Source organism: Heloderma suspectum, chromosome 4, assembly GCF_057233095.1.
Source record: "Heloderma suspectum isolate Gila_16-S chromosome 4, 16-S_ref, whole genome shotgun sequence".
In the NCBI taxonomy this organism is placed as follows: Eukaryota; Metazoa; Chordata; class Lepidosauria; order Squamata; family Helodermatidae; genus Heloderma; species Heloderma suspectum.
In genome coordinates, this window is record NC_139461.1 from 84503262 (window position 1) to 84525936 (window position 22675).

Consider the following 22675-nt stretch of genomic DNA (forward strand, 5'->3'; position numbering starts at 1 on the left):
CCCAGCCAACAGCGCTATGTCTGGGCTTACAGAAGCTGGATGCCACTCAGCTGAGCTAATCAGATGAGTTTGCTAGAGAATTGCACTGTTTTGTTTTCTCTCCCTGCTCGTAAGGGCTTATGAAGGATCAACAGCTTTTTTCCATTTTCTGAAATGCATTTTTAAGATTAGCTGATAGGATGCTCCAGGGCTAAGTTCTCTTTGAACTGAAGGATTCAATAATGCAATAAGGCAGTTGTCGGCACATCTAGTCATGCATCCCAATCATATACAGGTTTACTGAGAAGAAATACCACATAGTTTAATGGGACGTACCAAGTAAGTGTGTATAGTAGCCCAAATCACCCACAAAATCTTGAAAAATGTGCTAACTAAATATTATTAAGAAGTATGAAGAACCACATTTTAATCTAATATCGTAGAATGAATATTTATTGGGGGGGTGAAAGACAGAGGGAGAGATTAGGAGAGGGAGGGAGATCACCATTTTCTAGGCAGAACTAACCCAGAACTGGATGAGACCTCAGAGGAGAAGGACAAGGAAGGTTGTCTGTAGTGTTTGTGGGGCCAAGGGGAGTTTGCAGGTGCTGATAGCCCTCCTGAGACCACCACAAGGGAGGATTCCCCACTCAAGGAGGCCATAGGATTGGGGGAACTGAAGCTCCCTGACAAGTCTCATCCTCTCACTCCAGATCCACCAGGATCATCTTCAGGAACAGAGATGGTGGCATGTCCAGATGGAGGCCCAAAGCAGGAGGCACAGTGCCCATCTGGCAACACATCAAATAACTCTGAGCCATACCCATTACGAGGAAGTGTGCTCTGGATCAGAGCCCTGACGACAGGCCAGGATAGGCTGGGGAAGGGGAAGCAACATCATATATAAAGCTGTTCGTTTCAACCATTGCTGAAACAACATCCACCTTACTGTGCTCCCTGTTGGACAGCTGCCTCCTAGCCCAAACTTCCTTATCCTTGACCCACAGGACTGCTCTTGGAAAAGCAAGGTTTTGAACAATATGGGATAGGAATGGGACAGTTTTTCAGTCCCATTGTGCAAAATGAATGAGTTGGTGGCTGAAAACCAGGGACCGAGAGCTCAAGCAGCCCAGCTTTCTGGAGAAGCTGCAGCTCTCTGCTTCCAGTCAGCATATGCTTCTGCACATCTTTCCCACTGATGCTTTTTTGCTATCCCAGATAATTTTGATCAAACTCCAGGGGTTCTACCCAGTTTCCTGACCCAAATGCAGGTATTCATGCAAACTGATGACTGCCCAGATGATTGCACCAGACTATGCTTTGTGACCCCTTCATGGATCACTGCCTTGTTGTGGCGAGGGGGCTTGCGTAACTCAGTGAAGCCATAAGCTATGCCGTGCACGGCCACCCAAGATGGACAGGTCACGGCAGAGAGTTCTGACAAAATGTGGTCCACTGGAGAAGGAAATGGCAACCCACTCCAGTATTCTTGCCAAGAAAACCCCATGGAATGTATCACAAGGCTAAAAGAGATGACGCCGGAAGATGAGCCCCTCAGGTCAGAAGGTGTCCAATATACTACTGGGGAAGAGCAGAAGGTATTTCCAAGTAGCGCCAGAAAGAGTGAAGCGGCTGGGCCAAAGCCGAAAGGACACTCAGCTGTGGATGTGTCTGGTGGTGAAAAGAAAGTCCGATACTGTAAAGAACAATATTGTTTAGGAACCTGGAATGTAAGGTCAATGAATCAAGGTGGATGGCAAGCTGGAGGTGGTCAAACATGAGATGGCAAGATTGAACATTGACATCTTGGGAATCAGCGAACTAAAATGGACAGGCATAGGCGAATTTAATTCAGGTGACCATTATATCTACTACTGTGGGCAAGAATCCCTTAGAAGAAATGGAGTAGCACTCATAGTCAACAAAAGGGTGGGAAAAGCAGTACCGGGGTATAATCTCAAAAACGATAGAATGATCTCAGTACGAATCCAAGGCAAATCATTCAACATCACAGTAATTCAAGTCTATGCCCCAGCCACTGAGGCTGAAGAAGCTGAGGTTGATTGGTTCTATGAAGACCTACAACACCTTCTAGAACTAACACCAAAAAAAGATGTCCTTTTCCTCATAGGGGATTGGAATGCTAAAGTAGGAAGTCAAGAAATCACCAGGATAACAGGCAAGCATGGCCTTGGTGTACAAAATGAAGCAGGACAAAGGCTAATAGAGTTTTGCCAAGAGAACATGCTGATCATAGCAAACACGCTTTTCCAACAGCACAAGAGGCGACTCTACACATGGACATCACCAGATGGTCAGTATCGAAATCAGATTGATTATGTCCTTTGCAGCCAAAGATGGAGAAGCTCTATACAATCAGTAAAAACAAGACCTGGAGCTGACTGTGGCTCAGATCATGAGCTTCTTATTGCAAAATTTCAGCTTAAATTGAAGAACGTCGGGAGAACCACTAAACCATTCAGGTATGACCTCAATCATATCCCTTATGAATATACAGTGGAGGTGACAAATAGATTGAAGGGATTAGACCTGATAGACAGAGTGCCTGAGGAACTATGGACGGAGGTCCGTAACATTGTTCAGGAGGCAGCAATTCAATCCATCCCCAAGAAAAAGAAAAGCAAGAAAGCAAAGTGGCTGTCTGATGAGGCTTTACAAGTAGCTGAGGAAAGAAGGGAAGCGAAAAGCAAAGGAGAAAGGGGAAGATATATCCAACTGAATGAAGAGTTCCAGAGAATAGCAAGGAGAGAGAAGAAGGCCTTCTTAAATGAACAATGCAAAGAAATCGAGGAAAACAATAGAATGGGAAAGACTAGAGATCTCTTCAAGAAAATCGGAGATCTCAAGGGAAAGTTTTGTGCAAAGACGGGCATGATAAAGGACAGAGAAGGCAGGGACCTAACAGAAGCAGATGAGATTAAGAAGAGGTGGAAAGAATACACAGAAGAACTATACAGGAAAGATCTTAATGTCCCCGATAGGGATGGCGGAGAATTTCTCCCCGAATCTTCGGGGGGCCGAGCGCCAACGCATTTGGCCCCCTGAAATTGGCGGTGAAATTCTCCCCCCCCCCGGGATGGGACTTACCTTTGGCAAATGTCCCTCCCGGCGACAGTTAGTCGGCCTTTTGTCCGGGGCAGGGGCGGCAGCCGGTCTTCTGACCGGCTGCCGCTGCCGCCATTACAAAGGGTAAAAAAACAACAACAACCCGTGATAGGCTACGTAACGATTAACGTAGCCTATCACGGCTAGATTTCCAAAGTCAGCCGTGATAGGCTACGTAACGATTTACGTAGCCTATCACGGCTGACTTTGAAAAAAAATTTTAAAAAGCACGTACGCAAATGGCGGCACCCATAGGGTGCCGCCATTTGCGTTCCTTATTTGGTCCCGGTAGTCTACGTAAAGATTTACGTAGACTACAGCGTAGTCTACATAAATCTTTACATAGACTACCGGGACCAAATAAGGAACGCAAATGGCAGCGCCCATAGGGCGCCGCCATTTGCATACGTGCTTTTTTTTTTTCAAAGTCACCTGTGATAGGCTACGTAACAATTAACGTAGCCTATCACGGCTGACTTTGGAAATCTAGCCGTGATAGGCTACGTTAATCGTTACGTAGCCTATCACGGGGTTGTTATTGTTTTTTTACACTTTGTTTCACAGCCGGGGAGACGGGGTGCTTCTCCCCGGCCTGAATTTCGGCCGGGCGAGGCGGGATGGCTCCCCCCCCTCGCCTGAACTTCGGGGGGAGAACCGAAGCGCCTCCCCCCCACCACGAAGCACCCCTGCGAAAAGGTAAGTGACTTTCGTACATCCCTAGTCCCCGATAGCCATGATAGTGCGGTCACTGAACTTGAGCCGGACATCCTCGAGAGTGAAGTCAAGTGGGCCTTAGGAAGCATTACTAACAACAAAGCTAGTGGAGATGACAGTATTCCAGCTGAGCTATTTAAAATCCTAAAAGATGATGCTGTTAAAGTGCTGCACTCAATATGCCAACAAATTTGGAACACTCAACATTGGCCACAAGACTGGAAAAGGTCAGTTTACATTCCAATTCCAAAGAAGGGCAATGCCAAAGAGTGTTCAAACTACCGTACAATTGCGCTCATTTCACATGCCATCAAGGTTATTCTCAAAATCCTACAAGCTAGGCTTCAGCAGTATGCGAACCGAGAACTACCGGAAGTAAAAGCTGGGTTTCGAAAAAGCAGAGGAACTAGAGATCAAATCACCAACATTCGCTGGATCATGGAGAAAGCAAGAGAATTCCAGAAAAATGTCTATTTCTGCTTCATTGACTACGCTAAAGCCTTTGATTGTGCGGATCGCAACAAACTCTGGCAAATTCTTAAAGAGATGGGAGTACCAGACCACCTTACCTGTCTCCTGGGAAACCTGTACGAGGGCCAAGAAGTAACAGTAAGAACCAGATATGGAACAACCGATTGGTTCAAAATTGGGAAAGGAGTACGACAAGGCTGCATATTGTCACCCTGCTTATTTAACTTATATGCAGAGTACATCATGAGAAACGCCAGGTTGGATGAATCACAGGTCAGAATTAAGATTGCCGGGAGAATTATCAACAACCTCAGATACGCAGACGATACCACCCTAATGGCAGAAAGCGAAGAGGATCTAAAGAGCCTCTTGTTGTGGGTGAAAGTGGAGAGTGCAAAAGCTGGTCTGAAACTCAACATTAAAAAAACTCAGATCATGGCTTCTGGCCCCATCACTTCCTGGCATATAGAAGGGGAAGAAATGGAAGCAGTGGCAGATTTTATTTTCTTGGGCTCCAAGATCACCCCAGACGGTGACTGTAGCCATGAAATTAAAAGATGCTTGCTCCTGGGGAGGAAAGCCATGGCAAACCTAGACAGCATAGTAAGAAGCAGAGACATCATCTTGCCAACAAAGGTCCATATAATCAAAGCTATGGTTTTCCCAGTAGTAATGTATGGCTGTGAGAGCTGGACTATAAGGAAGGCTGAGTGCCGAAGAACTGATGCTTTCGAACTGTGGTGCTGGAGAAGACTCTTACGAGTCCCCTGGACTGCAAGGAGGTCGAATCAGTCAATCCTAAAGGAAATCAACCCTGAGTGCTCATTGGAAGGACAGATACTGAAGCTGAAGCTCAAATATTTTGGCCACCTAATGCGAAGAGAAAAGTCACTGGAAAAGACCCTGATGCTAGGAAAGATTGAAAGCAAAAGGAGAAGGGGACGGCAGAGGATGAGATAGCTAGATAGCATCACCGATGCAGTGAATATGAACCTGAGCACACTCCGGGAGAGAGCGCAGGACAGGAAGGCCTGGCGTGCTGTGGTCCATGGGGTCACAAAGAGTCGGACACGACTGAACGACTGAATAACAACAAATGCTTTGTGATCAGTTTATTGATGGAACCTGCAGCAAGATGGTTCACTCTCTTGCTACAGAGCCCTTTATTGAATTACTTTTCAGCCTTCTTGGGCTATTCTAAAATAGCATTTTATGATCCACAGAAGGTATAGACCAAATGATCTGGAAACTTATCAAGGGAAGAGGACAGTGACTGGGTATGACCTGGACTTCCAGATATTTACCCAAGACCTAGTTTGGAATGAAACCAGCCGAGGGAAGACAAAACATGTCGAGAGACAAATTTGCTTAGCAAGCAGTTACACATGAATTGGCTGTAAGAGACCAAAAGGGGAAGGTAATAAATGCAGGGATGCAGGGGAGAAACTGTTCTCAGATGTGCCAAATTTTATTCAAGCCCAGTGACTTTGAGGGGAGGGGAAATCGTTCTTCAGGGATAATTGGCAACCTGCACAAGTGAATACCTTGGTTCTTTCATTTGCTGAATGAAATCATGTACAGATTTAGTCAATGAGAGAGCGAAGGAGTTCACTTTTGCAGATTGCCAATTGCCCCTAAGAAAGGGGCAATTGGCAATTTTGCTTTCTGAAACAGGGTGGGTTTAAATAAAGTTTGGCTCTTCTAAGAACATGAATTGGCTGGCCTTTTAGAGCAGTTGCTAAGCACAGGCAGTTTCAAGGGATCTCTACAGGGACGCTATCTCATGTAACCGTTTTTAGTTTCAACCCTTTACAAAGGATTTTGAAAAACTGGAAGGACTGGGGTACTGAAAAGCCTTGCAAAATGGTGATCACTTTGATTAGTAGATCAAACAGCAAGTATAATGATAACTTCAGAAGCATAAGTAACTTGTTGCTAAGAAAGTATAGTGCATTAGAGGGTTCCTTAATCTAGCAAAGGAAGACATAAGGAGGACAAATGGCTAAACCTTGAAAAACTCAAATTAGAAATAAGCATTAGAAGGAGGTGGTGGTGATTTACCATTGCTACAAGGGAGGTGGCATTGGACTCTTCATCATTTGTAGTCTCTGGCTGAGACTGAACTCTGTGCAAATGAAGTGCTGCAGCCAAATATGATTTAATGGATTAAATATACAGTGCAATTGTAGCAGAAAGAAATTCAGTTGAGTAGGAGATCAGAAGGTCAAATAGAGGAGATCAGACTAGATTGTTGTTGTCTCCAGCAATTGCAGGTTAATTTGCTACAGTTGGGACCTGCAACAAAAGGTTACAGTGTAGAATGGTCCTGTTCACTGTTCCAGTCCATCAACCATGCCTTCCTCCGTGATTCTCCATTTTATTTTCTGTCCCACCTAGTCTTCCATTCCCCCCACCAGCAGCAATGATCAGTCTTCATTCTGTGGCCGCTGAGCACACTCAGTCATCATCGGACTGTTTTAGGGGGATCTTCACTTTTTTTCCTGAAGTAGTCACCTGGAAAATCCCATCCAATCAGGAATCATGTAATGAATGAAATGATGTAACAACGCTACATAGTCAATAGTGTTAGTTATGTGTTAATGTCACTGAGGACAAACAAAGCCAGTTCAGAGTGATGACAATGTTTCCTGTATAGACAAACACTTTCAAAGCATTCTCTGAAAAATTGCCAAAGAGGAGGACGCCTTTTGATCAGCTGAAAATGCTCACGAGAAGCAGTGGATTCTTCTGGCTTAGCAGTTGTCTCAGCCCCTTCTGAACTCAAACAAACAAATGAAAAGTATTAAGTATGTCAGTCATGCTCATTAATTTGCCTTTTTTTCATTAAATTACATCTTGAAATGGGATATTTCCTTCATTGGTGGAATATGAAAAACTTTTAGTTTAATACTTGCAGTGCAATGCTAAAAATTCAGTGTTTAATTTGTTTATGAAAGGAACGAGCTTCTATGTATTTTGTTTAATTACTGGTTTCATGAAAAATGGCAGCTGCTCTGGCATTCTCTTTTTTCTGTGGGAGGAACAAAATGTTCTTTCCTACTCAGTTCTTGAGGAGCGATTTGTGAGTGCTGAAGTCAGTACTTTTAGCCACTGGATAGCTATCAGTCCTTCTCATGTGAATCACTGCTGCATTATGGTGGGTTAAATTCTGTAGGTCTTCTGTATGTCTGTTTCACTTTTTGTGAAAACGATTGTTGTACAAAATCAGCTTTTCTGCAGGAACACTTTTTGTTGTTGTTCAATAAGTGTGTATTTGTTTTGCACAGTCTAGATCACATTTCTGAGCTCTGGAAGCATTATAGTTTGTAGATTACAAGTGAGGTACTTCCGTCAAACAGTGCTAATGTGGCTATGTGAACATCGCTAATGTGGCTATGTGAACATTATTCAGACCTACTAGATATTGTCTGATATAGTGAATGGCACATGATGTCACTTCTCACTCATGCCTGAGATTACATGAAGTTTTACTTTGTAGCATTATTAGTATCATTCTACTTGCATATTTAATATTCTTTTCATTCCCTTGGTGGCTGTGCCCCGTGCTGCAGCGCACAGGTAGTATAAGAGTGCTCATCCACACATTTATTTTTTACTGGCAGAGAGCAGCAAGGTTCGCCCACCTGGCCTTTTTGTGACTATTTTAAGGCTACTTACATTCTATTAGGACTGCAGCCTTTGTTTTTAGTACCCCCCCTCCCCCATCCACACACACACGTTTATTCTTTGTCTTGCTAAAGACCACATCTGTCCTTACTTCTATAAATAGCTGAATAGCAGCAAAGCCACAACACCTTTTTCACCACAGTGTGAGGATGCACAATTGGCACTACTCTGGGGTTTGTGGGAATATTTCAGGGGTTACTACAAATAAAATGTGGCTGGGCACAGTTTTTTGGAACACACAGAAGGTCCCAAACACAAATTAAGGGTAACTTTTCTCATAAGCACATACGGTGTAGGAAAATGTATTTTGAAATTTCTCGGGTATATTAAGGGGACAATAAACATAGGTATATTTTTGTACCACTGTCCTAGGACCTCTCATTTGCCTAGCAAATAGTTTACTGCACTTACTGGTTCCATTGTAATCTTGCTATTCACCTGCACACCAGTAAAGCTAAAATGGCAGGGGGGGGGTAATGTGGGTGTGTAAACAAACCATGTCTTAGGCTGCCTTCTCCATCTTTGCACATTCAGTGTGAAGGTCTGCAAAGGCTGAAAATGCTTACAGAGCTCCTGCAACTGGGAGCCCTCTCTTAACAGGGTTCTTGGTTGTGGAAGCTCGGTAAGCATGTTCCGCCAACAACAAACACAGGTATATTTTTGTACCTCTATACCAGCACCTCTAGTTTTCTTTGCTCCGCAGAATGGAGGTAATTCTAGAAGGCAGCCTATGTGCATGTCCGTGTTTTCTCCCCACTTTAGCTCCAACTTGTGTGCCAGCAAACACCTGCATATGGCTATAGTTTTGCCCCTCTCCAGATCTGCCAAGATTGGAGAAGCAGCATAAACAAAGAAAGCCAGTTCTTGTGCCTAACACGTTAGAAAACTATCATGGGTTAAGTTTGAAAATACACAAGGGAGAGGTTGCTTCATAGCTCACTGTATTCACCACTGCAGAAATCATCTGAGAAATCAGTCTGCATTGCCTTTCTTAGCATCCTTAAAATGGTGGATTGCATGGGAAAGTGTGGTTAGGGAGCCTGTTCATTGAAATAGAAGTGGAATCTGTATGAGTTGCCATTATGCAATGTTAGTTTAAGGTTTTCTCTGTGCTTTGATCATGAAAGGTATTAGACACTATTAGTGAAACTATCTGAAGAACAAAAAAGAGACAGCCCAGGTGTCTTGTAACGGTTCATACATTCAGCAGAATCAAGTTCCTGGATTGTACCGTTTCTATTTGCATGTTTGAATACTCTGTCATGGATTAAACATAATCCTTCTCCCTGATATGCTCACTTTCTATGTGCAATAAATATTTTTTATGGGATAGCATTCGACCTGCAATTCCATACCAGCAGCCTCACATGGTACAGTCCAGGAAAAGCACTACACTGAATTCTGACGAATGTATAAACCGGCCTTAAAAAATAATGGTACAACAAGTTCTGATCTTCCCTTTTATTCCAGAGTAGTCATTTTAGCCATGTTTTATGGAGCTGAATTGTAAAAGGTAGTAAACCTCTGAAAATTGTATCCATACTGCATGAGAAACCTACAGTATGTGATATATAACCCTGACATCCGCACCCTTCCGGGTAATAATAAATCCATTTGTGGGAACTGGGAGCTCTCATTTTAAATATCTTGATACCATTTTGTACTTGCAATCTCTTGGGTTGTGCAATTTGGATGTGTAATTACATCTTGTGGAAATCAATGAGAGGAGGGGAGGGCGATCTGGGGAAGGTTATTAAATCACAGGGCATGTGTCTTGCTAAGGAAAAAAATGCATGGTTGTCCATGTGGGATGTTCAGTTTCCTTATGCATTGCACTCCGAGATGGTTCTGAAAATGCAAACTAGTTGATATTCATGGAGTGGTTTCTTTTTATTGTATTATAGACTTTCTACTATTATGAGTGTTTCCAAGGTTCACTGACTTGCTGCAGAATATATGAGATATAGTCAAAAACAACACTTTTAATTACATGCTATAAAGAATAAAAAGTGGGATTTATTTGTGAAAATGACACATGCACTGCAGAAACAGCATTCACTCAGCCCTCCTGATAGCATTCTTATTTCAGAAGAGGAAAGAACAAGGCTAAATTTTAAGTACACAAATTGGAAAGAATATACCTCGTACATTAATTACAGCATAAATGTGTATATTATACCATGGGGGTTCTTCCTGCAAGAGGAGAGTTATAAAAACCTGTTGGCTCACGGCGTTCATTATTTTAGAGATACACGTGGAAGACAAATTACTCAAGTCGCAGTTAACTACTGTGCGTATTGCTAAATTGAAATGTAATTGTTCTTCCCAGTACATTCTTCAGGTTAATGCAAACTACCATGTAGAAAATCTTCCCTTTTGGAAAACCCTGTATTCGTCCTTTAAAAGGTGAAGAAGCAGTTAGAAGTCTATAAAAATTAAATTGGTTTCTGTAGAAATACCCTTAAAGTAGTTAAAAAGAGAAGGGTGTCCTAACTATTCAAATGTTTGACTTGAGCCCTGTTCAGAAGTTGTGTGAGGGAGGAGTGAAGGTGTCTGTGGGGATGGGGGGAAGCAGCCCTCTATGGTCATGTTTACTAACAGATATACAATACAGGACTGTTACTTCTGGGGAGACTCAAACACTTAAGGAGTAGCGGGATCGTGCCTGCTGGCTTCATCCCTACCTTCTGTATGTTTGGCATAACTTCTGAAAGAGCTGACATGCCTACAAATTACACATGTATGCTCTGTATGTCCCCAGTGGCACCTACAGAGCCTGTGCTCTTCCAAAACATACGCTGTACCTATATAGGGTCGGGCCAGCAGCAACCACGATCCAGTTTCTCTTCCCCAGTAAAGTCTCCCAAAAAGTAGTAGCTGCATAGTCCTTTATTGAGAACCATATCTCTACTATTCAATATGATAGTGGGTGCCTGATTATGCATACAGAGACCAGTAACATCCCTAAATCCATCAGTGGCCTACATTTGTAGGTATCTACCAAGTCTGCATTCCCTAACTTCTTGCCTTCCATCTAATCCTCACTAACATTTTTTCAGCAGCCACAGTATCCTTTCCCTCCCCTTCCTGTTCAGACCCAGTGTACTAAATATTTCCCACTATTGCCATTACTGTCTTGTTGTCAGGTTTCCTGATCCCCTAGTGCACATGCTGAGACACTCTGACACCGGACACCCAAATCAGTGAGATTTCTTTATTGCAGGGAATCCCATGGCAAAAGCTTAATTGTTACCCTCTTCAAAAATCATATAGCTGATGGTCAGTAGCTATAGGCTGTATGTAATTCCAGAACAGTCCAAAGCTAAACACTATCATTGTGACTTGAGGTCCTCATCAATGTGGTTTCCCCACTGCCTTCTCCACGGTTCTGAACACAAGGGAAGAGACTCTGAATTCCTGGTGTACCTAACCCAGGCAATCCTTACACAGGGTTCCAAACCCCAGACAAGGTATGGGAATGATTCCTGGAATGACCCCTCAGTCAATCAAGGATAAATTCTTGAAAGGCCTAAACAACCAACACCCATAGAGAGTCCAACTTTGAACCTTTTGTTGATAACTCCAGGCTACATGGTCAAGGCCTATCAAGATCAAAGGAAGGGTAAACCCAGACATGCAGGGAGTTCCGTGCCACCGCTTTTGCATTGGTAACTCCACACTGCATGTGCCAAGGAAGAGGAAAGTCCAAAGGTCATAGATCAAGCCCAGCCTGCCAGTACGCTGAGCTGATGACAAACAGACACACACAATGCACAGCAACAAGAGTTCAGATCTATCCACGGTACTTTTCATGGCAAGTCCTTAACAATCCAAAGTTCCAATCTGTGTGCAGAGTGCCTCCAAAAGCCCAGACAATGATGGATCCAAACAGAGAAGGCTTTGGGCAATGGAGATGAGAAGTTCCAAGCAAAGGCTCTTCACCTTTGCATCAGCTTAAAAGGGAAGGCGTGACTGTAAGACACCCCCTCCGGATCACTTGTCAGACAAGGGCCTTTAGCCTTTCAGCAAGGCCCCTGTCTAAACAGGGCGTCACTGCTCAGCCCTTGAGCAGTGACGCTTCAGCCTGGGCGACCCTTCTGCAAACCCCACCCTGCTTCTCTTAGGTTCTCACAGACAGCTTCCAGCCTCCCTGCCTGCCAAGGCAAGACCAGCAGGTGGACAGGGAGTTGGGTGGCTCCCCCTGGCTCTGCTCTGAGAACACTAACAAAGAGAAGCTCACACAGATTCGGACATTCCGGAGGCTGAATAGTCCCAAGCCCTTCCAGGCTACTTCTAATCAAATCCTGGCTAAGCCTACAACGCCCTGGCACTTGTACTTTATGCCCCATTTTACATGATCTCTGTCACCTACCCTCCATCTGCCTGATCTATATTGCTACTTCTGCCTCATCCCTTTGCCTTCTAAGGAATGGGTGTTGAACCCCAGGCCCTTGGGCCAAATCTGGCCCACCTGGAGTCCCAAACTGACCCCTGGAGTTTCCCAGATGGCCCTTCCCCTGGCGTTCCCTTTTCCCTAACTGCCTGTTGAATGGGGGGGGGCACGTGTGGACCACAAGCCACATGTTGCCCACTTCTGCTGTTAGGCCATGAGCGTCACCATTTCCAGCCAGCCCACCTTGTTTTCTAGCCATGTCAGCCCACATATGCTACCACATGTTGATGACAGCATGGATTGGCTTATGCAGGCTGTGCGGGGGGGGGGTTGTTAATTGGTTAAATTAGCTTGGATTTGGGGGGTGGGAGGAGAAGCTGCAATGGCATGCCAAAAGATGATTAAGACTGTATTCAGCAAGTGATGGCAGGATATGCTGAGAGCCAGTGTGGCATAGTGGCTAGGGTGTTGCACTGGGACTTGGGAGACCCGGCTTCTAGTCCCCCCTCAGCCACGGAAGCTCACTGGGTGACTTTGGGCCAGTCACTACCTCTCAGCCCAGCCTACTTCACAGGAAAAAAGGCAGGATATAAATGTAATAAATAAATACCTATCACAAGGTCTATTGGTCAGAAACCAGTACTGGTTTCTGACCAATAGTAAAATCCACAGTTGCCACAAGCTGAGTGAGCTATATGAACTGGCCCTGAATATCTGCCACATAAGAGCAAGGAGAAGAATTGGGCTGCAATCCTTGCTTGAGAGTAAGGTCCACTGAATATAATGGGACTTCCGAGTAAACATTCATAGGATTGTGCTGTTAGTTTTCCATGAGGAAGTGACTGGATCCGTAGCAAGCCACCTTTGTTTGTTTGTTTTTGTTTTTTAAATTAATTAATTAAATTTATTGATTGCCCATCTGGCCGGACACCTGGCCACTCTGGGCGATGTACAATAACACAACAGTTTACAATAATAAAATTCCACATTGAAACATCGTATTTCTAAAAATACCGTAACCCACCCCAAATGCCTGCCTGAACGACCATGTTTTTAATGCATGGCGGAAGCTCATTAAAGAGGCGGCATGGCGGAGGTCCCTTGGGAGGGAGTTCCACAGAGTGGGGGCCACCACAGGGAAGGCCCTCTCCCTTGTCCTCACCAGCCTAGCTGTCCTGGCTGATGGGAGAGAGAAGGCCATCCGAGGCTGATCTTGTTGAGCGGCCTGTCTGGTGTTCCTGGAGGCGCTCCTTGAGATAGGCTGGGCCGGAACCATATAGGATTTTAAAGGTCAAAACCAACACCTTGAATTTGGCCCAGAAAACAACTGGTAGCCAGTGCAACTCCTTCAGCACCGGAGTGATGTGATCACACTGGCAGCTGCCTTTAATCAGGCGAGCCGCCACGTTCTGCACCAGCTGCAGCTTCTGAACCATCTTCAAGGGTAACCCCATGTAGAGCACATTACAGTGGTCTAGACAAGAGGAGACAAGGACATGTATTACTGATGGGAGCAGATGGTCGGGAAGGTAGGGGCGCAGCTGCCGTATCAGATGGAGTTGGTACAGCGCTGTCCGGCTCACAGCTGACACCTGAGCCTCCATGGACAGCTGGGAGTCTAAAATGACCCCCAGACTGTGGACCTGGTCTTTCAACACCAAGTCAACATCCCCCAACCTTCTCTTGTCTCCCATCAAAAGTACCTCGGTCTTGTCAGGGTTCAGCTTTAGCTTATTCTTCCCCATCCAGCCACTCACCATCTCCAGACATTTGGACAGGAATTCTACAGCCAACCTTGGTGAAGATTTGAACGAGAGGTAGAGCTGCGTGTCATCTGCATATTGATGACACCACACCCCAAACCTCCTGATGATAGCTCCCAGCGACTTCACATAGATGTTAGCATCGGGGAGAGGATGGAACCCTGTGGCAACCCACAAGTAAGCGGCCACAGGTCTGAAACCTCCTCTCCCAGTGTTTTTTAAAAATGATTAAAATAGATGGCTAGGATCAATCATACTACATGGATCTTGTTAGATTTGTCTGCCAACTTTGAAATCATTTGTTCCTCCCTATGACCCACCCCTGGCTTCAACCACTGACCAGGTATTTCTTAGAATCATGTTGATACCTTATTGGAATAGAAACCTTGGTTTTGACCTTGGCCATTGAATACCTTGTTTCAGACTGTCCTTAGCATGTGACACTTTGAGCTTCTGGGTGTTTCTACATTAAGCAAAACCCCCGCAAAAACCCATATCATTTCCAGAGCTTCCTGATTTTGGCTTCTTTGTGGGATTAGGATGGGCTTCTTTACAAGACAGCCACGCGGTTTGAACTGAGGGAGTGCCTTCCTCCCTCCCTGGCATGTGTGCAAAGGGGGGGGGGAGTCTTGTTTTCATAGCTCAGTTTCTGCTGTACTGTTTTCTTGCAGCCCCCAGGAAACCTCTGACTTGCTTCTGAGTAGAGATAATACCACGGTATAAGTCTGCAATCCTGGGCACACTTACTTGGGGGTAAGCCACACCAAACGTAATAGGGTGCTCTGAAACAACAGAGGTCGTTGCTTCTGAGCTTGGTGGGGTGGGGGATCAGATGTGTCTCCCTTCGTTACAGGGAGGCATCTTACCCTCTTCTCCCTCTGACTGAGAAATGCAGAGGCAGGAGACGCAATCGGCAGGCAATTCTTGCCCTTGCGCCTGTCAAACCTGCTCGAGTCTCCTTCTCTGCAACCCCAATCCCATCCTCAGTGCCTTCCTCATCCTGACTGCATCCCCAGCAACTAAAAACAAATGCCCACAGCAGGAGACAGAGCAGTCTCCACTGTGGGAGAATTTCATGTGGAGGTCATGGCACTCCAGTTCCGTGGGCTGGGGAAAATACTACATTTTTTATGTTTGGGGAAAACATGGGATAGGCCAGGGGAAATGGCAGGAGACACCCTGGAGGGTAACGGTGTCATCTAAAGAGCCCACAAACTTCCGTGACAGAGCCATCCCAATAGCAGGATAAAAGCTCCATGTGATGAACCCCTCTGACAAACTGCTCTTGTAGTTCCCAAGCAATGCCAATACTTGGTCCAGACCTGTTTTGTCTGCCTACATTTTTGCCATCCAGTTATCAGAAAGGTGGAGACACTTAATGTGTCCTGAAAGATTTTCATTTTAATACCAGATTATAAAGCTCCTTCTTCCTATTCCAATGGAAAGGAAAGGTTAGTCTTTCCCAGCGTTTACATAAATTTGGACTCAACAGAAGGATGATTTACTGATCTCTGCTACTGGATTATAGTTCAAGGAAACTATAGCAATGTAAGTGATTGGTGTTGTGACTCTTGCGATTATTTTTTTTAATGGCAGTGCTTGTATCACAGATCTTTAACCAAACTCATGTTTTTCCTAGGCTGGTCCCTTATTATTCTGCACTAAATTCTCTTGCCAAAGTTGTTGGTTCTTCCCATTATTTTAAAACTTAGAAAATCACCTCATCTCTCACAAGCTCTAATGACAGTTAAGGCATTTACTTTACAGTCTTTTGATTGTGTTGGCACACTGGAGTTAATTATCATATGGGAGAGGATCACTTGGTGTTTCCTCATCTGGCAATAAATCCTTTAGAAGAGAAACTCTTATATTTTACTTCTGGAGGGGAGTACTGAAAGGTGGAGTCAAGTCCCTGTAGCACAGGGAGATGCTTCTTACTTTTCTTTGTTAAGCACCGTGTATACCAATTTCACAGTATAAATGATAAACAGATACTGCAACAATAAAAGAAATAGCTAACATTATTTTTGAAAGTATGTCTAACCGGTTTTTTGCCATAGAGAGTGATGCTAGGTGTCCCATCTGGGACTGTTTGCTGTCTACATGAAACACTCTTGGGCTTGAAGAGTTCTTTCTAATGAATCAGGGCTCACATTAAGTCAGCATTTCTTTAAATTAGGACAAAGTGCATGATCATTGTCTAGATCAGGTAAGGGGTACTTTGAGACATGAATTACATCTAGATGTAGGAAGGCCCAGACAGATTCCAGAGGAGCACCAACTGACCAAGTTCCTTCCAGAGCGATCTCAGGGAGCAGACACTCTTATTAAGTCAGAAGATGCACTATCAGCACTGCCCAACCCTTGTCTTGATTGTTAGTTCAGGCTGTACTTTTTTGCTGTAAAGGGATAATCCTGTGATTGATGACACTGGATTATATGAAGGTTGCTTTGAGTGGTTTATAGATTATATCTTTTGGTGCCCATGTGGTGCTTTATGCACTCGCCAGCTGTTTCAGCAGTGACGTCTTTTGCAGTGGAGACATTTTCGTTTACTCGAAAGTTTTAGGCTGCAACCAGCAGAATTCTTTCATATATGGCATTATAGATGAAATACTGAGTGTAGAATTGCAGCCTTAAAACTCACTTCAATGACATAGATAGGGTCTCTTCTCTCATACTAAAAATAATGACATGAGTACTGTATTTAAGGTATATGTAAATATACCTTGGAGCAGGGGTGGGCAACATCCGGGACTTGGGAGTCCCCATTGCCCTCTCCTTGAACCCTGCCGGGGCCACACTCCTCCCCTCCCCAACACCGGAAGTGCCCACTGCTGCCAAAAGCCCAGTGATTCTGCTGGAAGCAAGCTGCGCATGGAGTACACCCCTCGCACTCCATGCAGAATGGAGTGCAGAATCGCTGGGATTGCAGCAGCAGCAGCAATGGGGGGGGCACCAGTGACCAGATGGGGGCTGCACAAATGATCCTGGCAACCTGCATGCGGGCTGCCTATTGACCAGCCCAACCTTAGAGTGTCATCTTCAAGTTCCAGAGGATGAGACATATGAACTGTATTATATGTGTATTTAAATAATCAGCTTTCCAGTGGGATCCCAACACAGTTTCTTTCACCTTGGAAGCTGAAGATTTAAATTCATAGTACATCAAATACAGTTTAGTACTTGCTTCTTTGGGTTCCTTTTGGGTGCATGCTCCAGTGTTGTCTGAGCCTGTGTTGCTTTTGTTTTCTGAGCAGGTGGCCTTCAGTCATCCGTATCTACCACTGTTGGACGAGAGAGTGCCATCCCTCTGGCCGCTCAGATTTGACTGACAAGTGTGGGCTCCGAACTTAAATGGATTAATTCTTAAATTAGCCTGATTAAATAATACAGTGCTGTGGTCAAGTACATATTAAACCAGAATAAGGAAAACAGGTTTTCCTTCCTATAAATTCAGTAATCTTATGAGCTATTGTAAAACAACAATTTTAATAAAACGTATGTGCACACCAGTTGCATGCAAATGATGAAAAATGGTTTTGCCTATAGAAAGGCTGGTTAGTCAAGTGCCACCCGTTACATAAAGCTTGCAGTTTTTTTCACCTTCATGGACAACCTTCACTGATAGATTATGTCTCATTGCAGCTGGCTTGCCCAAAGAAAGGAGCATCATGTCGTTGCTATGGTCTCTGCATTTGCCTCAGGGAAAGAAACAGAAATCTGCTTTGTTTGTTCAAATCCTGGCATGATGAGCCTTGCCCATATTGGCTATGAAAGTTGACTTTACTGGCCAGCTTGACTTTACTGGCCTCCCTTTTAAAAGGGCAAAGCTCCATTTTGGGAGGCAAAGCAGAAAGTTCTACCGTTTGTTTGTTCATTCATTATTATTATTTTTTACCCGCTCTTCATCCTAGGATATCAGGGTGGCATACAAAGAGGCATAAAAAATGAAATAAGGGGCATAAAAACAAAAATAAGCCTCAATATAATACAATAACATCATAATAAAAATAAAACAGACACATTGTCTACCTATTCCATCTTTTCCTTCTTAACAGATTTTTTCTGGGAAGGAAAAATATATAAGAATTGGTGTGAAAACATGGGAAGGATATAAATGGAAAGTGATATTGTCTGGACCACTGTAAAATTCCTTACTTGAGGCAAGGTGATCGCAAGATAAAAACCTAGTCTGAAAGCACCCCAGATTTTATGGGGCACGTGGTATTGCTTGTTTGAAAGCATCCCCATGTTAAAAATTCTGACACAATAAAAATTGACATGCCAGAAAAAGACATTTAAGTTTTCTGCATGGGTTACAATTTTGATGGACAAGCATTCCCTCCTATGTGAAGACCATATTATGCTTGTAATTAAAGTCTGAATTGGCCCTGAGATCTTCAGTGTTGGGTTGAAACCTTAGACATCCTTTTTCAGTTTCTGGACTAGTCAAAAGGATTGATTGGCAGATATAATCAGATACTCTGGAAGGTGGGATAGAAACTGGTAGCTGCAGGCATTTAAGGATGGTAGTGTTGCTGTTGTTGTTGTTGTTGTTGTTTTGCTGCTGTTTGCTTTTGTTGTTGTTGTTCAGTCGTTAAGTCGTGTCCGACTCTTCGTGACCCCATGGACCATAGCACGCCAGGCCTTCCTGTCCTGCGCTCTCTCCCGGAGTGTGCTCAAGTTCATATTCATTGCATCGGTGATGCTATCTAGCCATCTCATCCTCTGCCGCCCCTTCTCCTTTTGCCTTCAATCTTTCCCAGCATCAGGGTCTTTTCCAGTGACTTTTCTGCCGTTTGCTTTGCATATATATAATTGACACGAAAGAGTTTCCTATAGGACTCAATAGATCATTTATTGGAGTTAGGAAGAACTTTTTCCTTTGGGCATGGCTGACATGTTCAATGTTTTTCATTTTATGTTTTGCATACATTTTCCAGAATCAACAAATCTTGCTAATAACAGAAGAAATGGGCTAAATGTCAACATGGGAAGCTACATCTCATATTTAATCAATTGCGAAACAGACTTTCTATGTTAGGTAATGCTTCATCTGACCCACTGGACAGTCTTGGAATCTGCAGAAGACATGTATGCACCATGGGCATTTATAGAGTATATCATAACTTCAATTGACTATGTAGGTTTATTGAAACATCAAATTGAGCTTCACTGATCCAGGGTGAGATAAGTCTTTTGACATACTTTTTGATAGCAATGTCCTCAAACATTCCAGGATGAGTCTTTAAAACTTTTCACATCTTTGTGCTGTCATTATCCTGTTTGTCCCATTGATCCTATCTCTTTACTATCATACTATCATACTTTACTATTTACTATCTCATCACTATGCTGTTTGCCTCTTCTTGGAGATGTATAGACACTGGGTTTATAAAGAAGGATGTCGTTGCTGTTAAATATTAAAGTTAAATATTATTAATCACTCCTGAAATGTAATTATTTATCAGGTAATACGTTGAGTAACAACCATCATAACAATTCAGTAGTCTTTACATGTTTTTCAGGGTTGCTGTGATTTTTTCTTCCTGTGTCTTTCTGTTACCTTTAATGTTGCTACGTATTCTTTTCCTTACTGTTATTTTTGTTTCCTGTTTCTTTTTCCCACAGAGTTTCTTTGAAGGACAGTCTGCACCATGGGACGCAGCTAAAAAAGATGAGAACCGAATGAAGAATAGATATGGGAATATCATTGCATGTAAGTGTTGACAGCATAATTGTACTACTGTGTAAATTCCTTTTAGTTACTGACAACACTGCCCACCAAATATACAGCTCTCTGTGCCTGGAGTAAACACAGAGCTCTAACCACTGCAATAAAAACAAGGGAGAAATAAATTCTTCAGTATTCAAAAAACTTTAAAACAGAATAGGTGCTTTTAGAGAGCCAGTGTGGTGTAGTGATTAGGATGTCGGACTAGGACGGAGCAGATCTGGGTTCAGACCTCAACCAACCTCACCTCATTGTGCTTTGTAGATTTAAAGCAATCTTCTCACTGCCCAGCTCACTTTGGGTATTGAAACTGGGCTGGGGCAACTGCATAAAAACAGCAGAGTGAAGCAAGGTAAGATAGGAGAGAGGCTGTATTTTGCTCCTATTGCAATTCTTTTTGTGTAATGACTAGACACCCCCCTGCCAGCCCCCCAGCCTGCTCTATTGGTCATTGGGGCAAGCACATGCTTAACATACACACCACTGGCTGCACATTTAGAGTAACTCTCAGAAGTGCCTGTCTTTCACTGGATTGGGTGCATTGTGGCTAGAGGACTGTGTAAATTTGTGGTGTGCGGTGTGCAGCTATCAGAATACTTTGACTGATATTTTCTGACTTATAAGAGCTCTGTAGATAGATATTCTGCATAAGACTTGCATTTTTTGTAAAATAAAGACTATTCTTTGGGGCATGATACAATATTTTTAAAAACAGATTATCATATTTATTGCTAGCAAAAATGTGAATTTCATTTTTTCAAAAATTATACAGAAATATTTGTTTCCTCTTCCTTTATGAACTTTATTCACTCATTAGGGACTTTATATGACTCAATTCTTGTCAAGTCTTAGCTGTGTCAGCTACCTCTGTGCATCCAGTCACTTTGAGCTCCTTGCTTTAAGCTAAGAATGAGATCTACAGATTAGCGATGAGTAGCAAAGGGAAAACAAGATAAAAATATTAGATGCACAGATCAATTGTAATTTACAAGCCATATTGAAGACTGTAAGAGCGGCAAATGTTACTTTGATCACTGGGATTTCAATTTAATTTAACATCATCAATATTTGGCAAATGAGAAACTGTGTTTGGGTTGTCAGTATAAACCTGGAATAATACAAATTAGTGAAGACTTAAGTGCTTGGGACTTTTTAGTTCAGAAAAAATGATTGAGGGAGAACATGATAGGACTTGATATAAGTATGAATTATGTACACGAAGTAAGTAAAATATATTAGCCCATAATACTAGAACCAAAGTAATGGATTGATGGAGCAAAAGAAATAATAGTACAGGTATTTGTGCAACATGCCACTAACCCATGGAACTCCTTACCACAGAATGTTGTGATGATCAATAACTTAAATGGCTTTAAAAATGGATAAGATAAAATAATGGATTTTATTATTTAACATTTATTTAATAAATTTATGAATCGCACCCTCTGCCTATCAGGCACCCGGCGCAATGTACAATAAACTACAATAAGAACTGCATAAAACTTCTATGTCATAAAAAACAATAAACACAGGAGTAAAAACATTCAAAATACAATGAAACCAGAGTGCAACATAAGACATTAAAACCAGTAAGAGTCCAATGGAACAGAATAGTCTTCACTGCCTGACTAAAGCAAAATAGAGAGACAATCTCCAGTCAGGGTGCTGCTAGAGAAAAGGCCCTGTCACAACTACCACCAACCTAGCTTCTTTAGGTGGCGGAACATATAGCAGGGCCGCCAATGAAGAATGTAAATTATAGGCAGGTCCTTCAGATATCCTGACCCCAAACTGTTTAGGGTTTTACAAGTCAAAACCAGCACCTTTAATTGTGCTCCGAAACAAACTGGGAGCCAATGAAGTTCAACCAAGCCCAATTTTATGTGGTCTATAAAGCACACTCCTGACAAAAGTCTGGCTGCTGCATTTTGCAGTATCTGTTTCCAAACACTTTTCAAGGGCAGCCCCACATAGAGAACGTTATTGTTATCTAAATGGGAGGTTATTAAGGCTGTGGCCAGATTTTCCTCCCAGCAAAAGGGGCTCAGTTGGCACACCACCTGAAGCTGGGCAAGGGCTGTCTTGGCCATCCCAGCCGCTTGATCTTCCAGGAGCAGCACCAGGTCCAGAAGCACCTCAAGCAGCATACCTGATCTTTCAGAAGGAGCGCTACCCCCTCCAGAGCAGAGGGTGTGTCTGTGAATGCGGGTATGTTAGCCTAGAATGAAGTGAGCCCAGTATGTTGACCAGATGCTATATATTTCCAGAGCTTCACTATGGGGCAGTATAGAAATTTAATAAATAAATGAATACATGCCATTGCCATCTTGAACATTCTTGGAACTCACATTGAGAATCTAGCTAGCCACTCTGAGAGATAGATTGCTAGGTTAAAGTAAGCAGCATCCTTATTCTTATGAGAACTTAAACAGAATTTTTGTGTCTTCAAAGGTTAGCTGAATGCACTGCGTTTGACTCTGAAATTCCTTAATTTTAAACATTTCAGAATTATGTATTAAAATCAGTTTTCTTGGACTCTTAAAAAAACAAAATCTTAAAGTTTTTCCAGTTAAATTTTATGTATTTGGTTATAGTATTTCCCAAAGAACGAAGACATTCAGAAGTGAATAATGATACAATTAATACAACACAACCTAAATAACTTAAGAAATATTAAATTAAATGGAACACCTTAAATAGAACAATTTACCTTTAGATATTTGTTAACATATCCATGTTCATGACCTTTACAATAGATAAGAGAGAAGATGGCAATATTGACGAAAATACATCAGTTCATTTTCT

General features: G+C 43.0%; 1 protein-coding gene across 5 annotated transcripts in view; it reads left to right on the forward strand.

Annotated features, from left to right (window-relative positions):
- PTPRM (protein tyrosine phosphatase receptor type M) overlaps positions 1-22675 on the forward strand; it is a 616517-nt gene that overhangs the window by 524233 nt on the left and 69609 nt on the right. For all 5 annotated transcript variants that reach the window (XM_084849822.1, XM_084849823.1, XM_084849824.1 and 2 more), the window contains one exon: positions 19768-19855. In XM_084849822.1, the coding sequence (XP_084705948.1) occupies positions 19768-19855 (88 nt within the window). The remainder of the gene's footprint in view (positions 1-19767; positions 19856-22675) is intronic.